The sequence below is a fragment of the Erythrolamprus reginae genome, chromosome 2 (assembly GCF_031021105.1).
Source record: "Erythrolamprus reginae isolate rEryReg1 chromosome 2, rEryReg1.hap1, whole genome shotgun sequence".
Lineage (NCBI taxonomy): Eukaryota > Metazoa > Chordata > Lepidosauria > Squamata > Dipsadidae > Erythrolamprus > Erythrolamprus reginae.
Window position 1 is genome coordinate 321,840,713 of NC_091951.1, and position 22,527 is coordinate 321,863,239.

At 36.4% G+C, this 22,527-nt stretch overlaps 1 protein-coding gene across 2 annotated transcripts in view; it reads left to right on the top strand.

Moving 5' to 3' along the window:
• The window catches only part of PDE4D (phosphodiesterase 4D), a 945,814-nt gene that overhangs the window by 126,173 nt on the left and 797,114 nt on the right, over window positions 1-22,527 (top strand). For both annotated transcript variants that reach the window (XM_070743323.1, XM_070743330.1), the window contains exon 2: window positions 7,324-7,427. In XM_070743323.1, coding sequence (XP_070599424.1) covers window positions 7,386-7,427 — 42 coding nt within the window. In that variant the 5' untranslated portion in view covers window positions 7,324-7,385. The remainder of the gene's footprint in view (window positions 1-7,323; window positions 7,428-22,527) is intronic.

Below are 22,527 nucleotides of genomic sequence, written 5' to 3' on the forward strand. Positions count from 1 at the left end.
GAGGTTGTCAGTCCCACATTTTTCCAGTTTACCAAGAAGTAAGTTGTGGTCTACTTTTTCGAAATCTGTAATATACTGAAAGTATATTACATCCACACTGGTCCACTAACTTAGTTACTTTGTCAAAGAATGAAATAAGATTTGTTTGGCATGATCTGTTTTTGACAAACTCATATTGGCTTCTGGTTACAACTTTGCTTGCTTCTAGGTGTTGAAAGATCTGTTGCTTTATTATCCTTTTCAGGATCTTCTCAGGTATTGATGTCAGGTTGATTGGCCTGTAGTTTCCTAGATCTGTTCCACCTTTTTTTTTTTTTGGAAGATGCGAAGCACATAGCTCTTTCCCAGTCCTCTAGTACTTCCAGGTGCTTCAGGTTCATTGAAAGATGTGGTTCAGTGGTTCTAAATTACATTATGATTGTGATTGTGATTGTGATTATGATTATGATTATGATTATGATTATTTATTAGATTTATATGCTGTCCCTCTCCGAAGACTCGGGGCGGCTCACAACAGTAATAAAAACAGTATAACAATGGGACAAATCTAATAATAAAAATATATAAAACCCCCAATAATTAAAAACCATACAGCACATACACACCAAAGAGAATGCCTTGCGATATAGGTGGGTCTTGAGTAACTTGCGAAAGACAAGGAGGGTGGGGGCCGTTCTAATCTCCGGGGGGAGTTGATTCCAGAGGGCCGGGGCCACCACAGAGAAGGCTCTTCCCCTGGGGCCTGCCAAATGACATTGTTTGGTCGACGGGACCCGGAGAAGGCCAACTCTGTGCCAACTCCTAATGACTCTGGGATATAATCTGTCAGGTCCTAGTGACTTTAACGTGCATAGAATAGACAGAGATTCTCTTACCATTTTCTTGCCTATTTTAATTTTAATTCTTAGTCATCTCTTTTAAGGTTCTGCTTTTAGTCCCTTTCCCTTTTTTCTTTTCTCTTCCCTTTCTTCTTCCCCTTTTTAAATAAAATATATTAGATGCAATACATTGCATCTATGCAATACATTGGATTCTTCCTTTCCTTCCTGTCTTCCTGGTTACATAAATTATAATAATTAACATTTTATATGTGGCAATTTCCTTGGTTTTCCCTGTGGTGAAAAAAAAAGCTGCTTAGAGATTGTAAACACATGCTAGACATGAAGCACATATCCTGTACAATAAAAATTCACCAGTAAGATAATGAGATGTGGCCTTTTGCCTGGAGAAGCCATCAGCAGCTCTTGTACTAAGAGTGGAGATCTATTTTTATTATTCAGCTGCCAAATAAACCTTGCCCTAAAGGAAGTTGATAAAAGCATCCTTAAACTGCTTTCAGTCTGGCCTCTGTTCATAATAGACCAGCAATTTCATGCTTAGTTTCTGAAGCATGTAAGCAGCCGGTTTCTTTCCTGGTCATTTTCAATTGTTCTGGTTATTTAAAAAAGCAATAGCATGGCTCTATTTGAGACATAATTTCAATGCATAACATACCTATTTATTTCTAGAACATCAAATAAAACACTCTGCATCTTTGGCATAAATATGATGCCTTGATAGTCCTTGTGCCTGGATTAACAATTTGACCTTGAGCATCAACAGAATATGACAAGAATATAAAATACATTTCTCTAGAGCAAACACTTTTAAGAACCTGCCTAGAATACTATGTGTTTAGCAATCATCTTTATAATAAAAGAGGCAGGTGGGAATCTTATGGTAAATAAAACCGGGGTATATTTTTCTTCATTGAAGTGATAAAAGTGCTAACAGAAGTCATCCCGAGCCATAAACTGAGAAAGAATTCCTCAGTCATTATATATCATTTCACTAAATAAAAATTAAGACTATTGTTGAGGGTATTATTATTATTATTTCTATTACTTTTTATGCTTCCCTTTCAGGCCTCAAGAATGACAATGGTGAGTTTCACCAGAAAACTGCCATGAAACATAATTTTCTGCTATTTTTCAGATGAAAAGGGGTTTATAAGTTGTGCCAAAAGAAAATACGTAAACATTTGAGTATGACAGCCATTGTAATAAGTGATTTAAAAGTTGAGGAGATCTAGGTATGGTACCTTCTCAGCTGTGGCCCTGACTCAGTGACTTGACCAATTATCAGACTACCACATAGAGTTTCTCCTGCTGGAATAACATTAAAGGAGACCCTCTTTATTTATTTTTATGTATTATTAGAGTTAAAAGGGACCTTACAGGTCATCAAGTTCAACCCCCTGCTTCAGCAGGAAATCCTACATCACTCCAGCCAAATGGCAGTCCAATCTCCTGTTGAAAATGTCCAAAGTTGGGGAGTTCACAACCTCTGCTGGCAGGCAGTTCCACTGGTTGATCGCTCTCACTGTCAGGAAATTCTTCCTTATCTCCAGGTTGAATCTTTCCTTGGTCAACTTCCAACCATTGTTTCTCGTCCGACTCTCTGATGCCCTGGAAAATAGTGTGCTCCCCTCCTCTCCGTGGCAACCCCTTAAGTATCTGTATACAGCTATCATGTCCCCCCTAGCCCTTCTTTTTATTAGACTATCCATGCCCAGTTCCAGCAACCTTTCCTCGTATGACCTGGTCTCTAGTCCCCTTATCATTTTAGTTGCTCTTTTCTGCACCCTTTCCAGAGTCTCTATATCTCTTTTGAAGTGTGGTGACCAGAACTGGATGCAATACTCCTCAGGTATTGATGTCAGGCTGATTGGATATTGGATTGGATATAACAAGGATATACATACAATCCGTATAACAAGCAAAAGTCCTGTAGGCAGAGTGAAAGCCACAAAAATGAACCCAGTTTTCTCCAAATCTGATTCAACCATCTTTAGAAAGGTCTCATCACTACCCAAAATGTTTGTTTGTTTGTTTGTTTGTTTGTTTGTGTGTATGTGTATGTATGTATGTATGTATGTATGTATGTATGTATGTATGTATGTATGTATTCCAATACAAAATGAGGGTTTTAGTGGGTATATATCTATATACACATAGTAAAATACATGATGAAGGTTATAGAGGAGATACTCATAGTAAAATATATCTATGAAAGAATAGAAAAGAAGATATAGTAATAGAACATATCAATGAAAGAATAGAAGAAGAGATATAGGAATAGAAGAAAGGTATAGGAGATATAGGAGAGCAATAGGACAGGGGACGGAAGGCACTCTAGTGCACTTGTACTCGCCCCTTACTGACCTCTTAGGAATCTGGATAGGTCAACCGTGTATAATCTAAGGGTAAAGTGTTGGGGGTTTGGGGATGGCACTATGGAGTCCGGTAATGAGTTCCACGCTTCGACAACTCGGTTACTGAAGTCATATTTTTTACAGTCAAGTTTGGAGCGGTTAATATGAAGTTTAAATCTGTTGTGTGCTCTTGTGTTGCTGTGGTTGAAGCTGAAGTAGTTGCCGACAGGCAGGACGTTGCAGCATATGATCTTGTGGGCAATACTTAGATCTTATTTAAGGCGTCTTAGTTCTAGGTTTTCTAGGCCCATGATTAAAAGTCTAGTCTTGTAGGGTATTCTGTTTCGAGTGGAGGAGTGAAGGGCTCTTCTGGTGAAGTATCTCTGGACATTTTCAAGGGTGTTGATGTCTGAGATGCGATATGGGTTCCAAACGGATGAGCTGTATTCGAGGATGGGTCTGGCAAACGTTTTGTAAGCTCCGGTAAGTAGTGTGAGATTGCCAGAGCAGAAGCTACGTAGGATTAGGTTTACAACTCTTGAAGCCTTCTTGGCTATGTTGTTGCAGTGGGCTTTGGCACTTAAATCTTTTGTTGTTAGTATACCCACCCCAACGCAAGTTAATTTCTGCAGGGGATTTGGCTGCTGGCATTTGCTGAATTTGCTGAGGATGGTCCTGGGGTGCGTTGGGGTGGGTTTGCTGTTAGTATATCTTTCTTTTAAAAGCTCAGTTTTCCCCCAGAGAGACAGGAATGTGCCAAGTAAGTAAGGGACTGACTGAAACCTAGTATTAAAATAATAATTAATGTTACAATATGTCTATCCTTTAGACTATTTTTTTGAATTATATTCATTGTCTCCACATTGGATAGCTTCAGTAAATTCCAGAAGTAAATCCAATGTATAAGTTCAATTTTTCTTAAAACAATTAGGTCCTGAATCTGATGCTAGTTTTTACTACCTGCTGCTAATAGGCTGCGATTTCCATATGCCTTTAGCTCTTATTGCTACTTCATAACATTATCAGACTCATGTAGGTTCATATACTTCCTAAATTGCTTTGTAACCGTACATTGTACATGAATATGATTTTCTCAGTGGTAGTTTTTATCAGCAGGGATGCTGTGATCTTATCTATCACCTTTTAAGCTTGCTTCTGATGTGTTTGAAAAATCAAACATCTGTAAACAGAATTTCCAGCTGGTTTCTAAAGAAAGCAAATATTATTAACAATCCAGTGCTGATCAGTGGATGACTCAGACTGAATATTTTGAGCTATTCGAATACAATTTTTCTTCCTTCTTGCTTCAGAAAGATTATACGTTAAGATTTTCATATGGAAACAACATCTTGTCTGAAACCTTAAATATTGGGTTTAAAGTACGGACAAATTATTTACTGACACACAAATAATGGGCCCACCTTGCTTGCTGTACATGTTTTAAAATAACCAAGATAATTGTTTTAGATGTGCCGTTGTCTCTGTCTCACAGAATTCTTGATGTAAAAGTTAGCCAAACAATAGAATAGATTCGCTCTGCTATTTAAAAACATTAAACAATAGAATAGATTCACCCTGCTTATCTGGGTTTGTTGCATAGCCTCTTTCAGACTGAAAATTGGTCTTTGAATAGTCAAACTAATTTTAATAATCAAAGTCCGAAAATGGGGCCAAATTAATTATCCTCATTAACATCTATGGAAATTCTCCCTTCTTCATAGAAATCAATCAATCAATCAATCAATCAATCAATCAATCAAGCAAGCAAGCAAGCAAGCAAGCAAGCAAGCAAGCAAGCAAGCAAGCAAGCAAGCAAGCAAGCAAGCAAGCAAGCAAGCAAGCAAGCAAGCAAACAAACAAACAAACACAAACAAACACAAACAAACAAACAAACAAACAAACAAATAAATAATCCAGGTCATGGTTGTCTCATATTTTGGAAAAAAAAATCCACCTTTGAGATATCCTTACTAATCTTTTTCAGAATGATAACAAGAGGGGACAATAATTTGAAACCATTCAGTGCATCACTCTTGAATGAATATGTTATTTCAAAGGAATGCAAGGGTGTTTTCCTGTGTGTGTGTGAACGTGCATGTGTGTGCTTGTTTGTGTGTATCAGAGAGAAGAGCGCAGTATATGATATGAGTGCTACTCATATATAACTTTAAATGTATGGTTTAATTTATAAACAAATAGTCTGTTTTATGCTTAAGTCTTTCTCTTTATCAAGTGGAAAAGAATGTTCCCAACTTTAAGGCCGAGTGTTTATACAAATGTCAAAAAATGTTTAAAGAACGCTGTAGATGCTGTCAAAGTCCCTAGTGAAGGCAATTTCTTCAAAAAGGGCTAAGTGCAACCCAGCCGCGTGGGGTCACTCATGAACGCGAATCCTAGAAAGAAAGTTTGGACATATTGTCTCTCTCTGGGTGAAGTGACATAGTGTAGAGCCATGTACTCCTTTTTATTTGGGAACATAAGGAAATGGGGTATAATTACATAAACATGTCAAATGATACATCCAACAACACAACTTCAAACGTATCTTTTGAGTTTTTCCTTTCCCATAGATATTAAGAAACAATTTCCTGGAAAACTCTCCCCAAGAGCAGATGTTCCTCACACCTAATTTCTCTGAAGTCTTCTTATCTCACTAATCTTCCTTAATTACTCTGTCCTCCTGTTGTTTGCTTCAGGCAATGTAAATCCCCCCCCCCATTGATCCTATAACATTCTGTCCAGAGTGGTGAACACTTTGTTTATTGTGAGATGTTTATTTGAGCCCCTTTTGGTTCCCTGTAGTGATTGCCAGGAATGCAGATTAGGCAGATTAGTGCCCTTCCTTGTCCTGGGTTGACTGTAAAAAATATGACTTCAGTAACAGAGTTGTCGAAGCGTGGAACTCATTACCGGACTCCATAGTGTCATCCCCAAACCCCCAACACTTTACCCTTAGATTATCTACGGTTGACCTATCGAGATTCCTAAGAGGTCAGTAAGGGGCGAGTACAAGTGCACTAGAGTGCCTTCCGTCCCCTGTCCTATTACTCTCCTATATCTCCTATATCTCTTCTTCTATTCTTTCATGATATACTCTATTCCTATATGTATATATGTATGTATGTATATATATATATGTATATATATGTATGTATGTATATGTATATATATGTGTATGTATATATGTGTGTATATGTGTGTATGTATGTATATATATATGTGTGTGTGTGTGTATATATATATATATGTATATGTATATGCATATGCATATGCATATGCATATATATATATATATATATATATATATATATATATATATATATTCTGTTACTATATTCTATATATTCTATATATTCTATTCCTATATATTCTATTCCTATATCTTCTTTTCTATTCTTTCTTAGATATATTTTACTATGAGTATCTCCTCTATAAACTTCATCATGTATTTTACTATGTGTATATTGATATATACTCACTAAAACCCTCATTGTGTATTGGACAAAATAAATAAATAAATAAAATAAATTAGAATCAGGGTAAGCAGAGTATTCTTTATGCTAGAGGTCCAGATTTATAAATCCCATTTATGCTACACTGCAACAGAACGCCATAATCCTGTATCTATTTATTTGAGACCATTTACATTTGCAGTTTATGACTCCTTTTAATTTTTTTATGTTTCATGTTTGTACATAGTTTTGTATTGCAGTTTTAGATCCTAATTGCATTCTCTTTTACCAAATAGATTTACTGTCCCCAGGGAATATGTTTTACATATGTTTTACAAGTACAAATTACTAATACTGATTCAGAGAACTGGAATATAGTTCTAAGCATGCATAGTATATAGCATTGTGCTAATATAAAGGCACCCTCTCAAATGGAAAACATTGATCTAATTTGTTTGGAGGGTGTTGATATGCAATCTCGGAAATCTCTTGACGCCAAGTTAATACAGAAGCCTTGTTTCATTTGGCTGATCCATTAGAAAATTCATGTTGCTCAGGATGGTGGGAATGCTAGCTTAGTACAAGCAAAAGCACTTTATTTGAAGAATACAGGAATTCAGCAGCATGGTACCTTGAAAGGTTGTCTGAAACTATAATAGTATATTTTCTTTGCATTAGGTAAAATTTTCTCTTGTTGGAACCTCTGCTGCTAAAATCCCAGCCAGATCAACTGCAACATCATGAGCAAGGATACAAACTCACTCTCTGTCAGAAGTAAAAGTGTAAGTAAGTGGTTGTGTAACCCTCCCTTCATATTTATAGGTATAATCAGTTGTGTTTTTTCTTACTAGATTTGTGTGATTGCATTAATGGCATTGTTTAGGCAATTTTGACAAACCTGTGTCATGTCTTTTTATCAACAAGAATGTTTTTCCCTCTTTCCCAGTTTGATTTCTGAATTTGTACAATTGCCTCCTTGTAGCTGCAAACTATTCAAGGACAGCCAGCAATAATCAAAATGAATAGAATATTGCAGCAATTAAGGAAGCAGAGCTGGTCACAGCATTGTTGATCTGAACATTTATATAATATAATATAATATGATATGATATGATATGATAGTAAATATAAAATATAAGTATTTATTATTTTTGAATTTATCCTATCTGATGATTAATTTCAAAAAACAAAACAAAATGAAGGTAAATTAATCTGATTGGGAATATATTGCTAATATATTGTTAATATATTAAAATAATGTAAATTAACATTATAAATTAACAATATATATTGTTAATTTATATTATTTTAAAATATGCTTTGGCATAAAAACACATATTGTGTCGTGTTGTCATATTTGGCAAATGTATCACACCTCTAAGAAATTTCCAGTGAGATTATCATTGCCTTTAAATGCTAGTGTGCCAATCTCAATCACAAAATAAGTTTGCAGTAGTTTCTGTTCAGTTTCAAAGTATCACTATAATAATTTTGTTTGTTGTGGGAGCAGTAGTATAGTGTAAATTAATAGTAACTTATTATCAATGATGATTATTATGTATGTATAGTTTAATGAAAAGAAGGACCCGGGGAGACATGAGAGCAGTATTCCAATATCTCACGGGTTGCCACAAAGAAGAAGGAGTCAAGGTGTTCTTCAGAGCACCTGAGAGTAGGGCAAGAGGCAATGGATAGAAACTAAACAAAGAAAGAAGCAATTTAGAACTAAGGAGAAATTTCCTGACAGTCAGAACGGTTGATCAGTGGAATAGCTTGCTTCCAGAAGTTGTGAATGCTTCAACACTGAAAGTGTTTAAGTAGATGCTGGATAACCATTTGTCTGAAGTAGTGTAGGGTTTCCTGCCTGGGCAAGGGGTAGGATTAAAAGTCCTCCAAGTTCCCTTCCAACTCTGTTATTCTAGACTCTTATTTTAGCAAATGGAGATATTTTCCTTCCTTCCCTCTCTCTCTCTCTCTCTCTCTCTCTTTCTTCCTTTCTTCCTTCCTTCCTCCCCCCCCCCCCCCAAATTTTGGTTTAGAAGTGATGTTGCAATTCTAGGACTTCATTCCCTTTTCCTTTTCTGATTTCATAGGATGTCACAGTCCATGCATTATCCATAAGGAAGAAATGTGTGTTTCGACTGGGAAGTAGCTAGAAAATTTACATACATAAAAGCCACACAGAGTCTATTGGTTCTGCTTTAATGTTCTTTTGTTTGCTAATGTTATGTGAAGACAACCATGAAAAATACTTTACAGTTTAGCTTTTTCTCTCTCCTGCCCTTTAGAAATGACACCGTACAGCTCAGAAAAAGCAAGGGCTTGAAAGTATGTGCCTAGCTCAGTGTTTCCCAAACTTGGCAACTTAAAGCTATTTGGACTTCAACTCCCAGAATTCCCCAGCCATCATTCGCTGGCTGGGGAATTCTGGGAGTTGAAGTCCAGATATCTTCAAGTTGCCAAGGTTGGGAAACACTGCCCTAGCTGATATGGCTTTGAGCCCAGAATGCCACAGTGGTTAAGTGTGGATGTGTTGAACAGTGCTGGTTTTGCACAATATGCTGATGCTTATAAGTGACTTGTGCATGGTAATATTTGACAGTGAAATGGGCTGCTTAAATTATATTGCAAAGCTATAGGGAATTGATATGTGTGTTAAAGAGAGTGGGGTGGTATTTATGGGGGATCTGTTAGAGCAGGGGTCTCTAACCTTAGCAACTTTAAGCCTGGTGGACTTGCTGGCTGGGGAATTCTGTGAGTTAAAATCCTTAGTTGCCAAGGTTGGAGATCCCTGTGTCAGAGCACAGTTTCTTGTAAAACTGTAGAAGAGTTTTGCATTTCCATCATAAACCACTCATCCTTTTTGAAGGGTGAGACACATGGCCCCCACCCTCAGCCGACCCATTCTTGCCACAAAGGAAGTCTATGGCCTCTGTTTTCTGTCCTTTTCTGTTTCAAAAGTAGTGTTTTCCACCTTGTGCCAGTTCAAGTTATGCTGTGACCGATGTGTGTGATGCATTTCAATTCCTTCCATTCCACCTGGCTACTGCATCTGCAGTAGAAATAATATCTCTTACCCTCTGGCCACTGATCGATACTTTCTGCTGCCATTTGTGGAGAGATAAAAATGTTGGGCTTTGTCTCCTTCAGGTTTGTTGACAAAACAGGTAAAAGAAGGGCACATTTTTTTCTTTTAAAATGAGGCAAAACTACTCTCTCTCTCTCTGTGCACGCGTGTGTGTTTTTGTGTGTATTTATTTGTTTGTTTGTTTGTTTGTTTGTTTGTTTGTTTGTTCGTTCGTTCATTCATTCGGATTTTTTATGCCGCCCTTCTCCTTAGACTCAGGGTGGCTTACAACATGTTAGCAATAGCACTTTTTAACAGAGCCAGCATATTGCCCCCATAATCCGGGTCCTCATTTTACCCACCTCGGAAGGATGGAAGGCTGAGTCAACCTTGAGCCAGTGATGAGATTTGAACTACTGACCTTCAGATCTGCAGTCAGCTTCAGTGGCCTGCAGGACTGCACTCTACCTGCTGCGCCACCCCGGCTCTTCATTCATTCATTCATTCATTCATTCATTCATTCATTCATTCATTCATTCATTCATTCATTTTATATCCCCTCCTCTCCACTTCTCTAATATGGTGACTCTGGGAAGCTTACTGATCATAAAAAGATAAATAGAGTACACCTAGAGTATTGCACCCAGTTTTGGTAACCACACTATAAAAAAGAGATGTTGAGATTTTTTTAAAAAGTGTAGAGGAGACAATGATGTGCTACTAAATTTTTTACTACCACACTGTGGGCGTGGCTTATGCATTTTGTTTCAACATCTTTCAGTGCAAATTGAGTGCTCTGGGATAGAGCTCCATTTCTGCTACCCCACTGTGTTCTCCCCAGTCCGGGCAGTAGCCCACCCCTGATTATCTACTATATAAAATGTATGTATACACACACATGCACAGCTCTTCTAAAATTATACACATTCAACCTCATTTACTGCGCTAGGAAAAACATACCCAGAGCCCAGAAGGGAAAAAAAGAAAAAAAATGAAAATTTTGCTACCGGTACCGTGTACCTGACCAAAATTTTGCTACCGGTACTGTGTACCTGACCAAAATCTTGGTACTGGTACTGCGTACTTGACCGTATCTATAGGAGCTCATCACTGAGAGGAGGGCAACCAGGATGCTTAGGGGACCAGAGGCTAAACATATGAAGAATGGTTACAGAAATTGGACGCAGCTAGTCGAGTGAAGAGAAGGAACAGGGGGAGACATGATAGCAGTGTTGCAATATTTGAAGGGCCGCCACAGAGAGGCGGGGATCAAGCTATTTTCCTAAGCACCTGAAGGCCAGATAAGGAATAATGGATGGAACCAAGCCGTGCGGCTTTCTGCATTTGACCGATTGTGATTTTGTCAATTTTGAGCTGTTTTAAATGTAATTCCAGTGCCTTTGGGACACCACCCAGTGTTCCAGTCACCACTGTAATTACCACTGCTGGTCTGTGCCATAATCATTAAATTTTGATTTTTAAGTCCTGGTATTTTGTGATTTTTTTTCCATGTTCCTTTTCATCAACTTTGCTATCACCTGGTATTGCAATGTCGATGATAGTCATCTTGTTTTTCTCAACCAGCATGTTGTCTGGTGTATTATGTGCCATTGTCTCTTGTATATGAAAATCCCACAAGATCTTGACCATCTGATTTTCAGTGATTTTTTCAGACTTGTGTTTCCACCAGTTTGTAGCAATATGGATATTATAGTTTTTGCATAAATTCCAGTTAATCATTTGTGCAACAGAGTTGTGCTGTAATTTGTAATCAGTCTATGCAATTTTCTTGCAGTAGCTGAGCACATGGTTGTTGTTATTATTACTGAATTTACTGATATTATAAGATATAAGATTCTCTACTTTTGGTTTAATCCCAATTGTTTAATTCATTTAAGTTTTTCCCCCCAAATATTATTCTAAGTACAATTGGCATCATTCTAGGGACAACTGTCAGGAGATATCTATGGATTGAAATCCAATTGAATAGTGCATTACTTTGCCCCTGGTTATATTTTCCTCTTTTGCCCTATTACATGATTTTATGCTGTATGAATTAACAAGATTTAAATCAGTCACTGCTATAAGTCATTTGAAAAATGTAACCTCAGAATCAAGTTCTTGGAAATCTTCACTAATCAGTACAGATTTTTGTGGGCAATACTTAATTTTTGTAAATTTTGCCTCAAATAAGTAACTGATTTAACATTTTAGTGTTTTCAAAGATTCAGCTTATAAAATATTATAATCACAAAAGAATTATGATTCTTTTTTATTGCTTACAATAGTTAATAAGCAAATAAATCATTTTTTCTCAAAACAACATTCTAATAAAAGGTGTTCCTTTTAGTACATTTAAATCTTTGTAACTTTTTTTCATTACTTTGCACATCACTGAAAAATGTTCTACACTTTCTACTTCATGTTTCATTATTTTAGTCAAGACCAATATCACATTTCATCAACTGTAATTAGTTTGATCATTCTTTTGAGTAGTGAAATCTGCAGAAAGTTAACTTTTACTGAGAATTTGTTCATTTTCCTGAACCTTGGACTTTAATTTATAAGTTGGTGTATCAATTCTATCTGCATCAGTTCTTTGTTTAAACTCTAAAGTTAAAATAAATTTTCTCATAAACTTATTCTTATTCTCTCTCATCTTATTCCACACATGTTACAGATCTTGATGAAAGGATAATAATAACATTTTGAATACACAAGTCTGTGCCAAAAGTTTTAAACCAAATAAATTTCAATCTATATTTTATCCTTCACTTTGTTTTCTTGTAAAAAAAAAAATCTCATACAGGATATTTTCCTTAGTGCATAATTATTTTCAAATGTTTCATATAATACATGGATATTTCTCTTATCATTTTATTCATAAAATTGTAACTTTATCAACATACAAAATCTGAGCTGTAATTTTTAAACATTTAGAAAGCATTTCCTTCAAATTCCTTCACAGTCTCTCAATATTCTTCCAACATGTCTTTACGTATTTCTGATACCACAATAAGTTAAGAATAATAGACCGGAATGTTAAAAAAAATGAATGCAGTACATAAAAATCTCCCAACTGTATAGAGCTGAGTCAGAAGTGATAGACTGTATATGTAACAGCCAATATATATATTTACTCAACTATGACTTATACAGAAATAAATTATAGACACAAGTGATTAAGCAAATACAGCATGAGAAGGGACATGATTTTTTTCCTTCCTCATGAAATGAAACTTGCTGTGTGAATGCCAAGATAATGTTAAGAAGAGGCTTTATAGTTGACAACAAGTAAGCTATCTTCTTATAGTTCCTTCATCTGACCTATTCTGGATTTATAAATTTTTTAAAAAGCACCTCGTACATATGAGTGTTTGCATACTGGGAACAAAAGGCACTGGGATATGGGGAACTGTTTGAAAAAAAAAGTGTTCTGAAAGCTAAGTTTCTCTACAATGCAAACTTGCAAATTAAATCGATAGATGCTTCTGCTGAGATAGAAAGTCTGAGGCTCTTTTGTCAACTGCCAAGTGATTAATCACTGAGCAGGAAGGAGTCAAATCTGAATTAGGGAAAATTATCAGAGTGAAAGCCAAACAGATGTGCATAGAATTTTCCAAAAAAATATCAAGAGACCCCAGACACACCTGTATTTTTTCAATAAGCAATTGGACTTTCTGGTTTTTCCTGAATGCTCATTCAACCTTGAAATACATCATTTGCATCATTTACATAATTTGTATAATTCAAATAATACCATTTGTATTGTTGTGTCATGACACAAATGCCATGAGTTGATGCAAATGGTGAAAACTGATGGCAATATCATAAATTGTCTGGAGTACTTTGGAAAACATATCCATTCAATGCTGCCAGTATATGAATAAAATATGTCTATTATATAAAAATGTATTAAACTGAGATCCAGTAAACCAAGAGCACAGTGAAGCTTTTACAGAAATATGTGACGTACATGAATCTATGTATTCATTATGTATTATGTAATCTATGTATTCATTAAGATTGTACAGTCATTCATATTGACTGTAAAAAATATGACTTCAGTAACCGAGTTGTCGAAGCGTGGAACTCATTACCGGACTCCATAGTGTCATCCCCAAACCCCCAACACTTTACCCTTAGATTATCTATGGTTGGCCTATCCAGATTCCTAAGAGGTCAGTAAGGGGCGAGTACAAGTGCACTAGAGTGCCTTCCATCCCCTGTCCTATTACACTCCTATATCTCCTATACTTTTCTTCTATTCCTATATCTGTTCTATTCTTTCATTGATATGTTCTATTACTATATCTTCTTTTCTATTATCTCTTAAATATATTTTACTATGAGTATCTCCTCTATAACCTTCATCATGTATTTTACTATGTGTATACAGTATAGATATATACCCACTGAAACCCTCATTGTGTATTGGACTAACTAACTAACTAACTAACTAACTAACTAACTAACTAAACAAACAAACAAACAAACAAACAAACAAACAAATAAATAAATAAATTCTTTTCTTGCAATTTTCCAGGCTTGGGTTTCTCTTTGTAATTCAACTCGTCTGTGAGGAACTGACCCTTATGACATTTTCCCTAGTAGTTTCTACAAGATTTTGTCAAAGCTTATATGTGAAAACCAATACAAAATGAGCCCAGAGTTAGGAACAGGAGCAGGGTAGCCTGAACTAAAAAATAACTTAGAAAAAAGGGCCAGTTATGTGCTGCTACCAGTTTGGACCTGTTTGGGTGAACAGGTAGTTCTGACGATCAGCTGGACCCACCCACCCATCCATGTCCTATATTTCCTTCTTTCTGGCTCAACTAATTCATGCAGCACAGCTGATTTCCGTGCCTCCACTGTTCTATTTACTGGGGCTGCCTTAGAAGGTAAGCAGATGAGCTTCAAATTGCTGTATTTTTTACACTACACGCAACACGTTAGGCACACGTATGCAAAGCACACAACCATCGATCTGGTTGTTAAGGTGGTTGCAGCCCACCCCAGCACACATTTATGTGTGAGCCAGTGAAAGGCTACCAAATTTTTTACCACCACACTGTGGGCGGGGCTTATGCAGGACGCCCTGGATTTTCTTTCAACATCTTTCAGTGCAAAATGGGTGCTCTGGGGTGGAGCTCCATTTTCACTATCCCACTGCGTTCCCCCCCCACCGGTCCGGGCAGTAGCCCACTCCTGTTGTGAGCACACATAGACAGAGACGTATGTAGATTATTATTATTTATTATTATTTATTAGATTTGTATGTCGCCCCTCTCCCAAGACTCGGGGCGGCTCACAACAATAATAGAAACAATATAACAGTGAAACAAATCTAATATTAAAAAATAAAACATATATAAAACCCCAGCAATTAAAACCATACAACACATACATACCAAACATAAAATATAAAATTCAGGACTGAAGAATAACAAAGATAGTGTCCAAAAAACTTCCCCTAGAAAGGAAGATTAAAAATTATCTGATGGGTATTTAGAGTAGTTATCCAAGATATGGTGTCTTCAAGAGGGTTTCATCACTTTCTCCTTCAAGGTAGAAAGCACAGCACCCTCCATAAGGAAGCATTAGCCCCCTCTCAAATGCAGTTGAGCATATCGGAGATTAGGAGTGCGCCCACCCTCCTTGCCTTTCAAAAGCTCCTGAAAACCCACCTATATTGCCAGGCATGGGGAAACTGATATACAGTACCCCTTAACTACTATGGTTTTTTATGTATGGTTTGTTTAGGTTGTGTGATTGTTTTTTATAATAAGGGTTTTTAAATTGTTTTTTAACATTAGATTTGTATATTGTGTATTGTTGTGAGCCGCTCCAAGTCCTTGGAGAAGGGCGGCATACAAATCTAAGCAATAATAATAATAATAATAATAATAATAATAATAATAATAATAATAATAAAAATAAATAAATAAAAGGAGACAGAAGGACTACTACTACTACTACTTCATCATCATCATCATCATCATCATCATCATCATCATCATCATCATCATCATCTTTCCTGACCTGGTAGGTGTGGTATGAATGTATGAGCCCACAAATGGCAACAAAAAAGAAAGAGTCCCATCCACTTATGTAACGTTTACAAGTTGAAAAGAATCCCAGGTAGCCTTGTAACATATTATCTCTTGTGAGGCCTCTACCAGTACTTGCAATTGCTGGAAGAGGCTTTTGGGTATGCTTAAGCAGGATGTAAGAGCCAGTTGGGTGCAGTGATTAAAGACACTAGACCACAACTTGTTAGACCACGAAGCTAGCTGGATGATTTGGGTCAGTCATTCTTTGTCAGGTCTAGGAAGAAGGAAATGGCAAGCCACTTCCAACAACATTGCTAAGAAAATTGCTGGGACTGATTCATACATTTGGGACTGGCCCATGCATTGGAAGTGAAGGCTGGCTCAAAAGTGCCAACACTAAAGCATGTTGCTTCTTTGCTTCATCTAGAGACCTATGTTGCAGAACACCTTTATTTTATTTTATTTTATTATTTATTTATTTATTCATTCATTCATTCATTCATTCATTCATTCATTCATTTATTGGATGTGTATGCCGCCCCTCTCCGTAGACTCGGGACGGCTAACAACAATGATAAAAACAGCATGTAGAAATCCAATTAATAAAACAACTTAAAACCCTTATAATAAAAGCAAACATACACACAAACATACCATGCATAACTTGTAATGGCCTAGGGGGAAGGAATATCTTAACTCCCCCATTCAACCTTGTGTTGAATCTAGACTGCTTCATATAAACCTAATAAGAAAGGAAGGAAGGAAGGAAGGAAAAAGGAAAGAAGGAAAGAGAAAGAAAGGAAAAAGAAAAGAAAAGAAAGACCTGGAGCAAAAGTGAATATTTGTCAATTCAACTACGTTTTTTAATCTTCACTTTAAAAAATTGTTTCAGCAACATTGAGGGAAAAGCCTATAAAAGGTGTAAGAGCCCGGTGAAATAAAAACAGAATTGTAAATGCATTTGAGAGGTGGCTGTGATTAACTTAGATCAGTTTATGTGGAAAAAAATGAAGAAATGAAACATTTTGGTGCTGAGAGATTATAACTGACAAATTACTGCATGGAAATATGAGGTGTTTAAAAAGGAGAGAACAGACTAGTGAAATAAAAACAGACTATTTCAGAGAGTGATTGCTTACAAAGAATGGCTGTGGGTATTGGAGATCGATGGTGTGTTCCAGGTGCTAGCAAACATGCTTCTAGAGGAAGCTGTTAAATGGGAGCCAAATGGTGTGAAAAATTGAGGGTGTTATGCTACAGGAACTCTTGAAAGGAGAGGCAGAACAATCAGTCTCCATGGGCAGATGGCACCAGGAAGTGACATAGGAAAAGCTAGTTTTTGCCTCACTGTTCATATTTTCCAAGGCAAAAGTAGTAATAGAATGATACCCAGGAGAGTTAATTTATATTCAGTTTGTGCAAGACACATGCATATGGTTTCTCTCTCTGTCTCTCTCTCCCTCCCTCTCTCCCCCCTCTCCCTCTTACAAACACACACACACACACACACAGAGGGGGGGAGAGATAAAAATGAACAGAGAAAGTTTAATCTGTGTGTGATTGTCACTTGCTTTGCATTGGAACGTTTCCAATAGCTGAGTGTACAGTTTACAGAATGGACCCAGGAAAGAGAGAAGGGAAGGGAAGAGAGATTCCAAGAGCAAGAAATGGACAAATTGGAAAATAAGTCATAAAATGGACAGAAAAGTTATAGAATAGGAAAAAAAGTGCTGTGAAATTGGTATTGGATCATTGTTGGTGTGCAATACAGTATATTATACTGCTTCTGTGCACCTTTTAAAATAACTTCTAGTATAGGGACCCAATATTCAGTTGATCTGAATGTTGGAAGGTATGTTCTTAAAAGTCAAATTTAAAGCAAAGTAGAGGAAGTACTAGTAGACATGCATCAATGATTTATAATAGAGCTGAAATATAAATGGGAACTAGAGTAAATTAGTAATTCAATGTGAATAATGCTAGTCTGGCAAAAGATGATTTGCCATTTCTTTTGTAGTTTAAAAAGAGAGGGATGATTCCCAGACGTTTGAGTCATTGTGAAGTTCTCCTTCCACTAGTATTTATTTTAATCTCAGGCAGAGAGATATAGAACATAAACTCTTGTAGCTCAATTAAGTGTGTTCAGTTCATAAATAACAGTCTTTAAGCTCTTGGAGTACCAGGAAGGTTTTTAGGCTTAAATATGTTAGTTACAACTTATCCTATACATATATAATTGCTAGAACACCAGCGTATTACATTTACAATTCATCCAGTATTTGATAGGTTGGGGTTTGCTATATTATATTTTAGAAGCAATTTTCATGGTACTAAAACTTGTCATTAGGTTAAAAAAACAATTTATCAAAGTGTTGAAGGGTTTACTTAACAAAGAGATATCACCCTTCCTGTAACAGCTGCGTATATAATTGTGGAGATTTCACAAAATTGATCAAACAGCTACTAGACTCTGTTATTTTAAAATGGCATAGGCAAGTATGATCAAAACTGAATGAAGTAATTAGTAAAACCATGCAAAATATGATCACTTTTATGTGGCCAAACTTGGGTAAAAGTTATTTTTCTTTGAGTATCTATTAAACCATCAAGACCCACCTATACCGCCAGGCATGGGGGAGCTGAGACACCTTTCCCCCAGGCTCTTTATATTTTATGTTTGGTATGTATGTGTTGTTTGGTTTTTAAATATGATAGGGTTTTATATGCTTCTTTTTTAATATTAGATTTGTTTCGCTATAATATTGTTTTTTTAATTGTTGTGAGCTGCTCCGAGTCTTTGGAGAGGGGCGGCATACAAATCTAATATATTATTATTATTATTATTATTATTATTATTATTATTATTATTATTATTATTATTATTATCATCATCATCATCATCATCATCATCATCATCATCATCACAACAGGAACATTTAAGTTGACTTATTGAATGATTGAGCATATATTAAAATTTATTTAAACCTCTCCCATAGTATTCTTCATAAAATGAAATTCAGTAAAATAATAAAAGGTAACATTGAAGTGACATAAAGATCATTCAATTATATTGTTTTTATAATTGCCTTTGAGTTATGAACTTTGGTTCAATGATATTAATATGGTGCTGCAAGGAGCTACTTATTACCGGTCCTTGAAATTTGATAAGCTTTTCTGATAAACAATTTTAGGAAAGAAAAAAATTGGGAACAATGTAAAGGTGTGGGGTTTTTTTATAGAATAGAATGGAAGAAGAAAAAGAGGTGCTATAAAGAGGACAAAAGAAAATACAGTAAGTTATGAGAGTTAAATAAGTTATATCCCCCTGATCAATGTTAAATCCTCCTGATCAATGAATGTTTCAAGTATGAGTGTTGAATGATTAGTTTGATAGGTTTTACTTTCTTTTAATAGAATTTAATGGTTGTTTTTAATGTAGTATTAATTGGATTTATATTATTTGTATATGTTCCGAGTCCTCGGAGAGGGGCAGCATACAAATCCAAACAAACAAACAAACAAACAAACAATAACAAACAAACAGTTAAACAAACTGTTTCCTCATCTCATGGCTACTTAGAGGATTACAACTATTCCAGTGATAGCAAATGTGCTGAATAAAATTTAGCAAGAACCTTGTCTCCCAACTTATTTCACATCATTCAAAACCAATAATTTGAGGTGCTGGAATTTTATAAGATGCAAAGTTAACTACCGGCAGAGAATAGTTTACTACCAAAATATTTTAATGAATACTTTGGTGCTGGAGAAAAGTACATTGACTGAATGATCTGTCTTTCCCCTTGAGAATTACTGGTACTTTGAAGTTATTAGAATATTTCCCAGGGAGGCATAATAATTCTATAATGATGAGGAAAATTGATGCATTTTGTAATTGACAATCTACCCAGCTGCCTCATTTTGTGTATACTGTACACCAATCAAAACTTCTTCACAGCTGCATTATAAATAGTTCATTATTGTGTGAGTTGGCATCCTTTATTCAGCCCCAGACAGTATAGCAATACTTTCAACCAAAATAATGTTACTACTTTAGCAGACTCAAGTGCCTGCTGGTTGTCTGGATGCTTTAAAATACAGAGGCATTAAATAATGTATGCAAGCATAGTGCGTGATTAAAATGAAATAGGAGATACAGTTTTTTAAATTCTATAATTAGCATTTGCACTGCAGCACAAAGCAAGATTTTTTTTTCACTATAAGACTCTGATGCTTTGTAGAGTTAGGAAAGCTTTACCTTGATTTATATAGTGTTTGCACAAACCATAACACATTATTAAAAGGAAATAAATAATTCATATTCTTTCACTACTGGATGGATTTGGATTTTAAGTATATGTCTTTTGAACTTCGAGCTCATTTACTTAATTGCTCCTATATGTAGTACTTGTATATTATGCTGCATGCTTTTATCAGCAGGTTTATGAATAGAAAGTGATCTTACAGACTGAATTTGCCGCAATAAAAAAGTACAAGGATAAATAAAATGTACATTGCGCAGATACATTTCATGCAAAGTTTCAGTTATATGCTAGATTTTTTCAAGTTAATATTTGTAGGCTATGTTCTTAGATCTAAGTTTATCTATACTAATTAAGATTATTGTTATTCAAAGAAAACAAATATTTAACTATTACTTATGCAACAGAATGTATACATAGTTAGAACCGTTATATAGATTTGCCTCATATTCATCCAATTTTCTTTTTAAACGTTTGTGTTTTGCAGTATATGTTGTTTATATATATATATTTAAATAAAAATTATTTTTAAATATATTAAAAAAATATTTGTAGGCTATGTTAACAGCATAAACTATTCTTCAGGAAGGTAGGTATGTGTTCTGAAAGTTGATGGCCAATAGGTATAAAATTGTCAATGATTGTCAAGAACTGTCATTCTTCCCAAATCTTACCTGACTTTGATTGCTAATATTTCCCTGCTATGTGTGACCATATGGGATTCTGATTGAGAAGCAAATTCCAAGTCCTGCTTTCCTATAGTAGAAGCAATATCGCTGATCTGCTAGTGGAAACGGCAGTGCGTGCACATTTGCGCATACCCACTGCACTCACACATGCACCAGCGCACCCCTGCGCAGAAGACACTAGCATGTGCAAGATTTTGGAGATTTTCAGCCTTTGTTTGCTTGCGCGCATAAACAAAAATAAGTGAAAATCGCCAAAATCTCTCGCAGGCAAACATCCTCACATGAGATTTTGCCAATTTATTTGCTTCCGCGCATGCGCACAAGCAAAGAAAGGATGAAAATCTCCGTAATCCACTTCCACTGCCCATGTGTGCGCCCACACCAATCCAGTAGGGAAAGGCAAGTGCAGCCATTCAGTGAACAGAAGGGACAATGATGGAAAACAGGGTACATTTTTTTTCTTTTGGTTTGGGGAGAATTTGACGGACTTCCAATGTAGTAACTTCATTGAAGCCTGTTTCCAAGAGCTCAAGTTGGCACACCTAATGCCCTCAAAACTAAACACCCTTGTGAAATCAGAGGCTAATGAATTTCTGAGGCGGAGGAAAGAGTTTTGAGACCTGCGTCTCAAAACGGACGTTAATATTATGTGTTAGCAGCCTGTATTGTTGGTGCAGATGGGGCCAACAGAAATGTGATTCCTGATAAAAGCCAGTCAGGCTGTAACTCTTATATATGGAAAATAATTATTTTAGAAAGTCCCTGATAATTCCAGAGTCATGTACAATAAACAAACAGTTATAAAGAACAGGAAGAAGTAGAAGTCTTAATTTAGAAAGCCCAGTACTGTATTGTTTAGTAGGCATTACTTAAACAGGTGAGATGAAGATTATGAATGGAATACATAATCTTGAGAAGTTAATAAGTATTGAAGGATATAGTTACTGGATATAAGTTAGTACTGGATATAAGTTAGATACTGGAAGGAAGCAGGGGTTGGCAGCAGGCAGGATGTCACTTCCTGGATTACTTGTCTTGGCTCAGCTCTCATTTTTTCTCCTGCTGCTGCATTCCTTGCGGCTGCGCTCCTTGCTTTTTTCCTTTTTTCTCTTTCCTCCTTCCTGGTCTCGGACGAGATTCCCTCTCTCCTGCCCAACTCCCCACCAGCCTCACAGGGCCACCTCCCGCCTGAGGTGCAAGCAGAAGGTGTGTATGGAAGCAGCGCTGGCAGCATTTATGCTTTTGGCAGCACCCGTTCATTTAGCTTCCCAGCCTGGGGCAGGGAGGTGACCCAGGAAGGAGAGCGTGGGAAACACAAAGCAAATTGTCACCCCAGCGAGCGACACTGATAAGGTTGTAAGTGGAGGACTTAACAGTTCACTTGAACGATGATCGTTCAAGCCACTCCCACCTGGTCACATGGCTGGCAAACCACTCCTACCCAGTCACATGACCATTAAGCCACACCCACAAAATAAGCCACAGCCACAGTGTGGCAGTAAAAATTTTGGCTGCCCATTACTGGAAGGAAGTTAGTATCGGGATGGCAACAGTGTAACCAACATGGCTCTGTTAATAAATTGAACCTTGGATGAAAGATTTGGTCTAGAATCTGATTTATTTCTCAGGTATTTGGGGCACTGACATGATCCTGATACTATCTTCCTTCCAGCACCCCAGCCATGTAAAGGTTCATCCTTTGTCCTCACACCCACAAGTTCATCATGAGGACTAGTCTGATGGCAGGGATTCCTTCGACATCCTACTTACATCTGCTGGTGCAGAACAAAGGATGACCTTGGACATCAAGA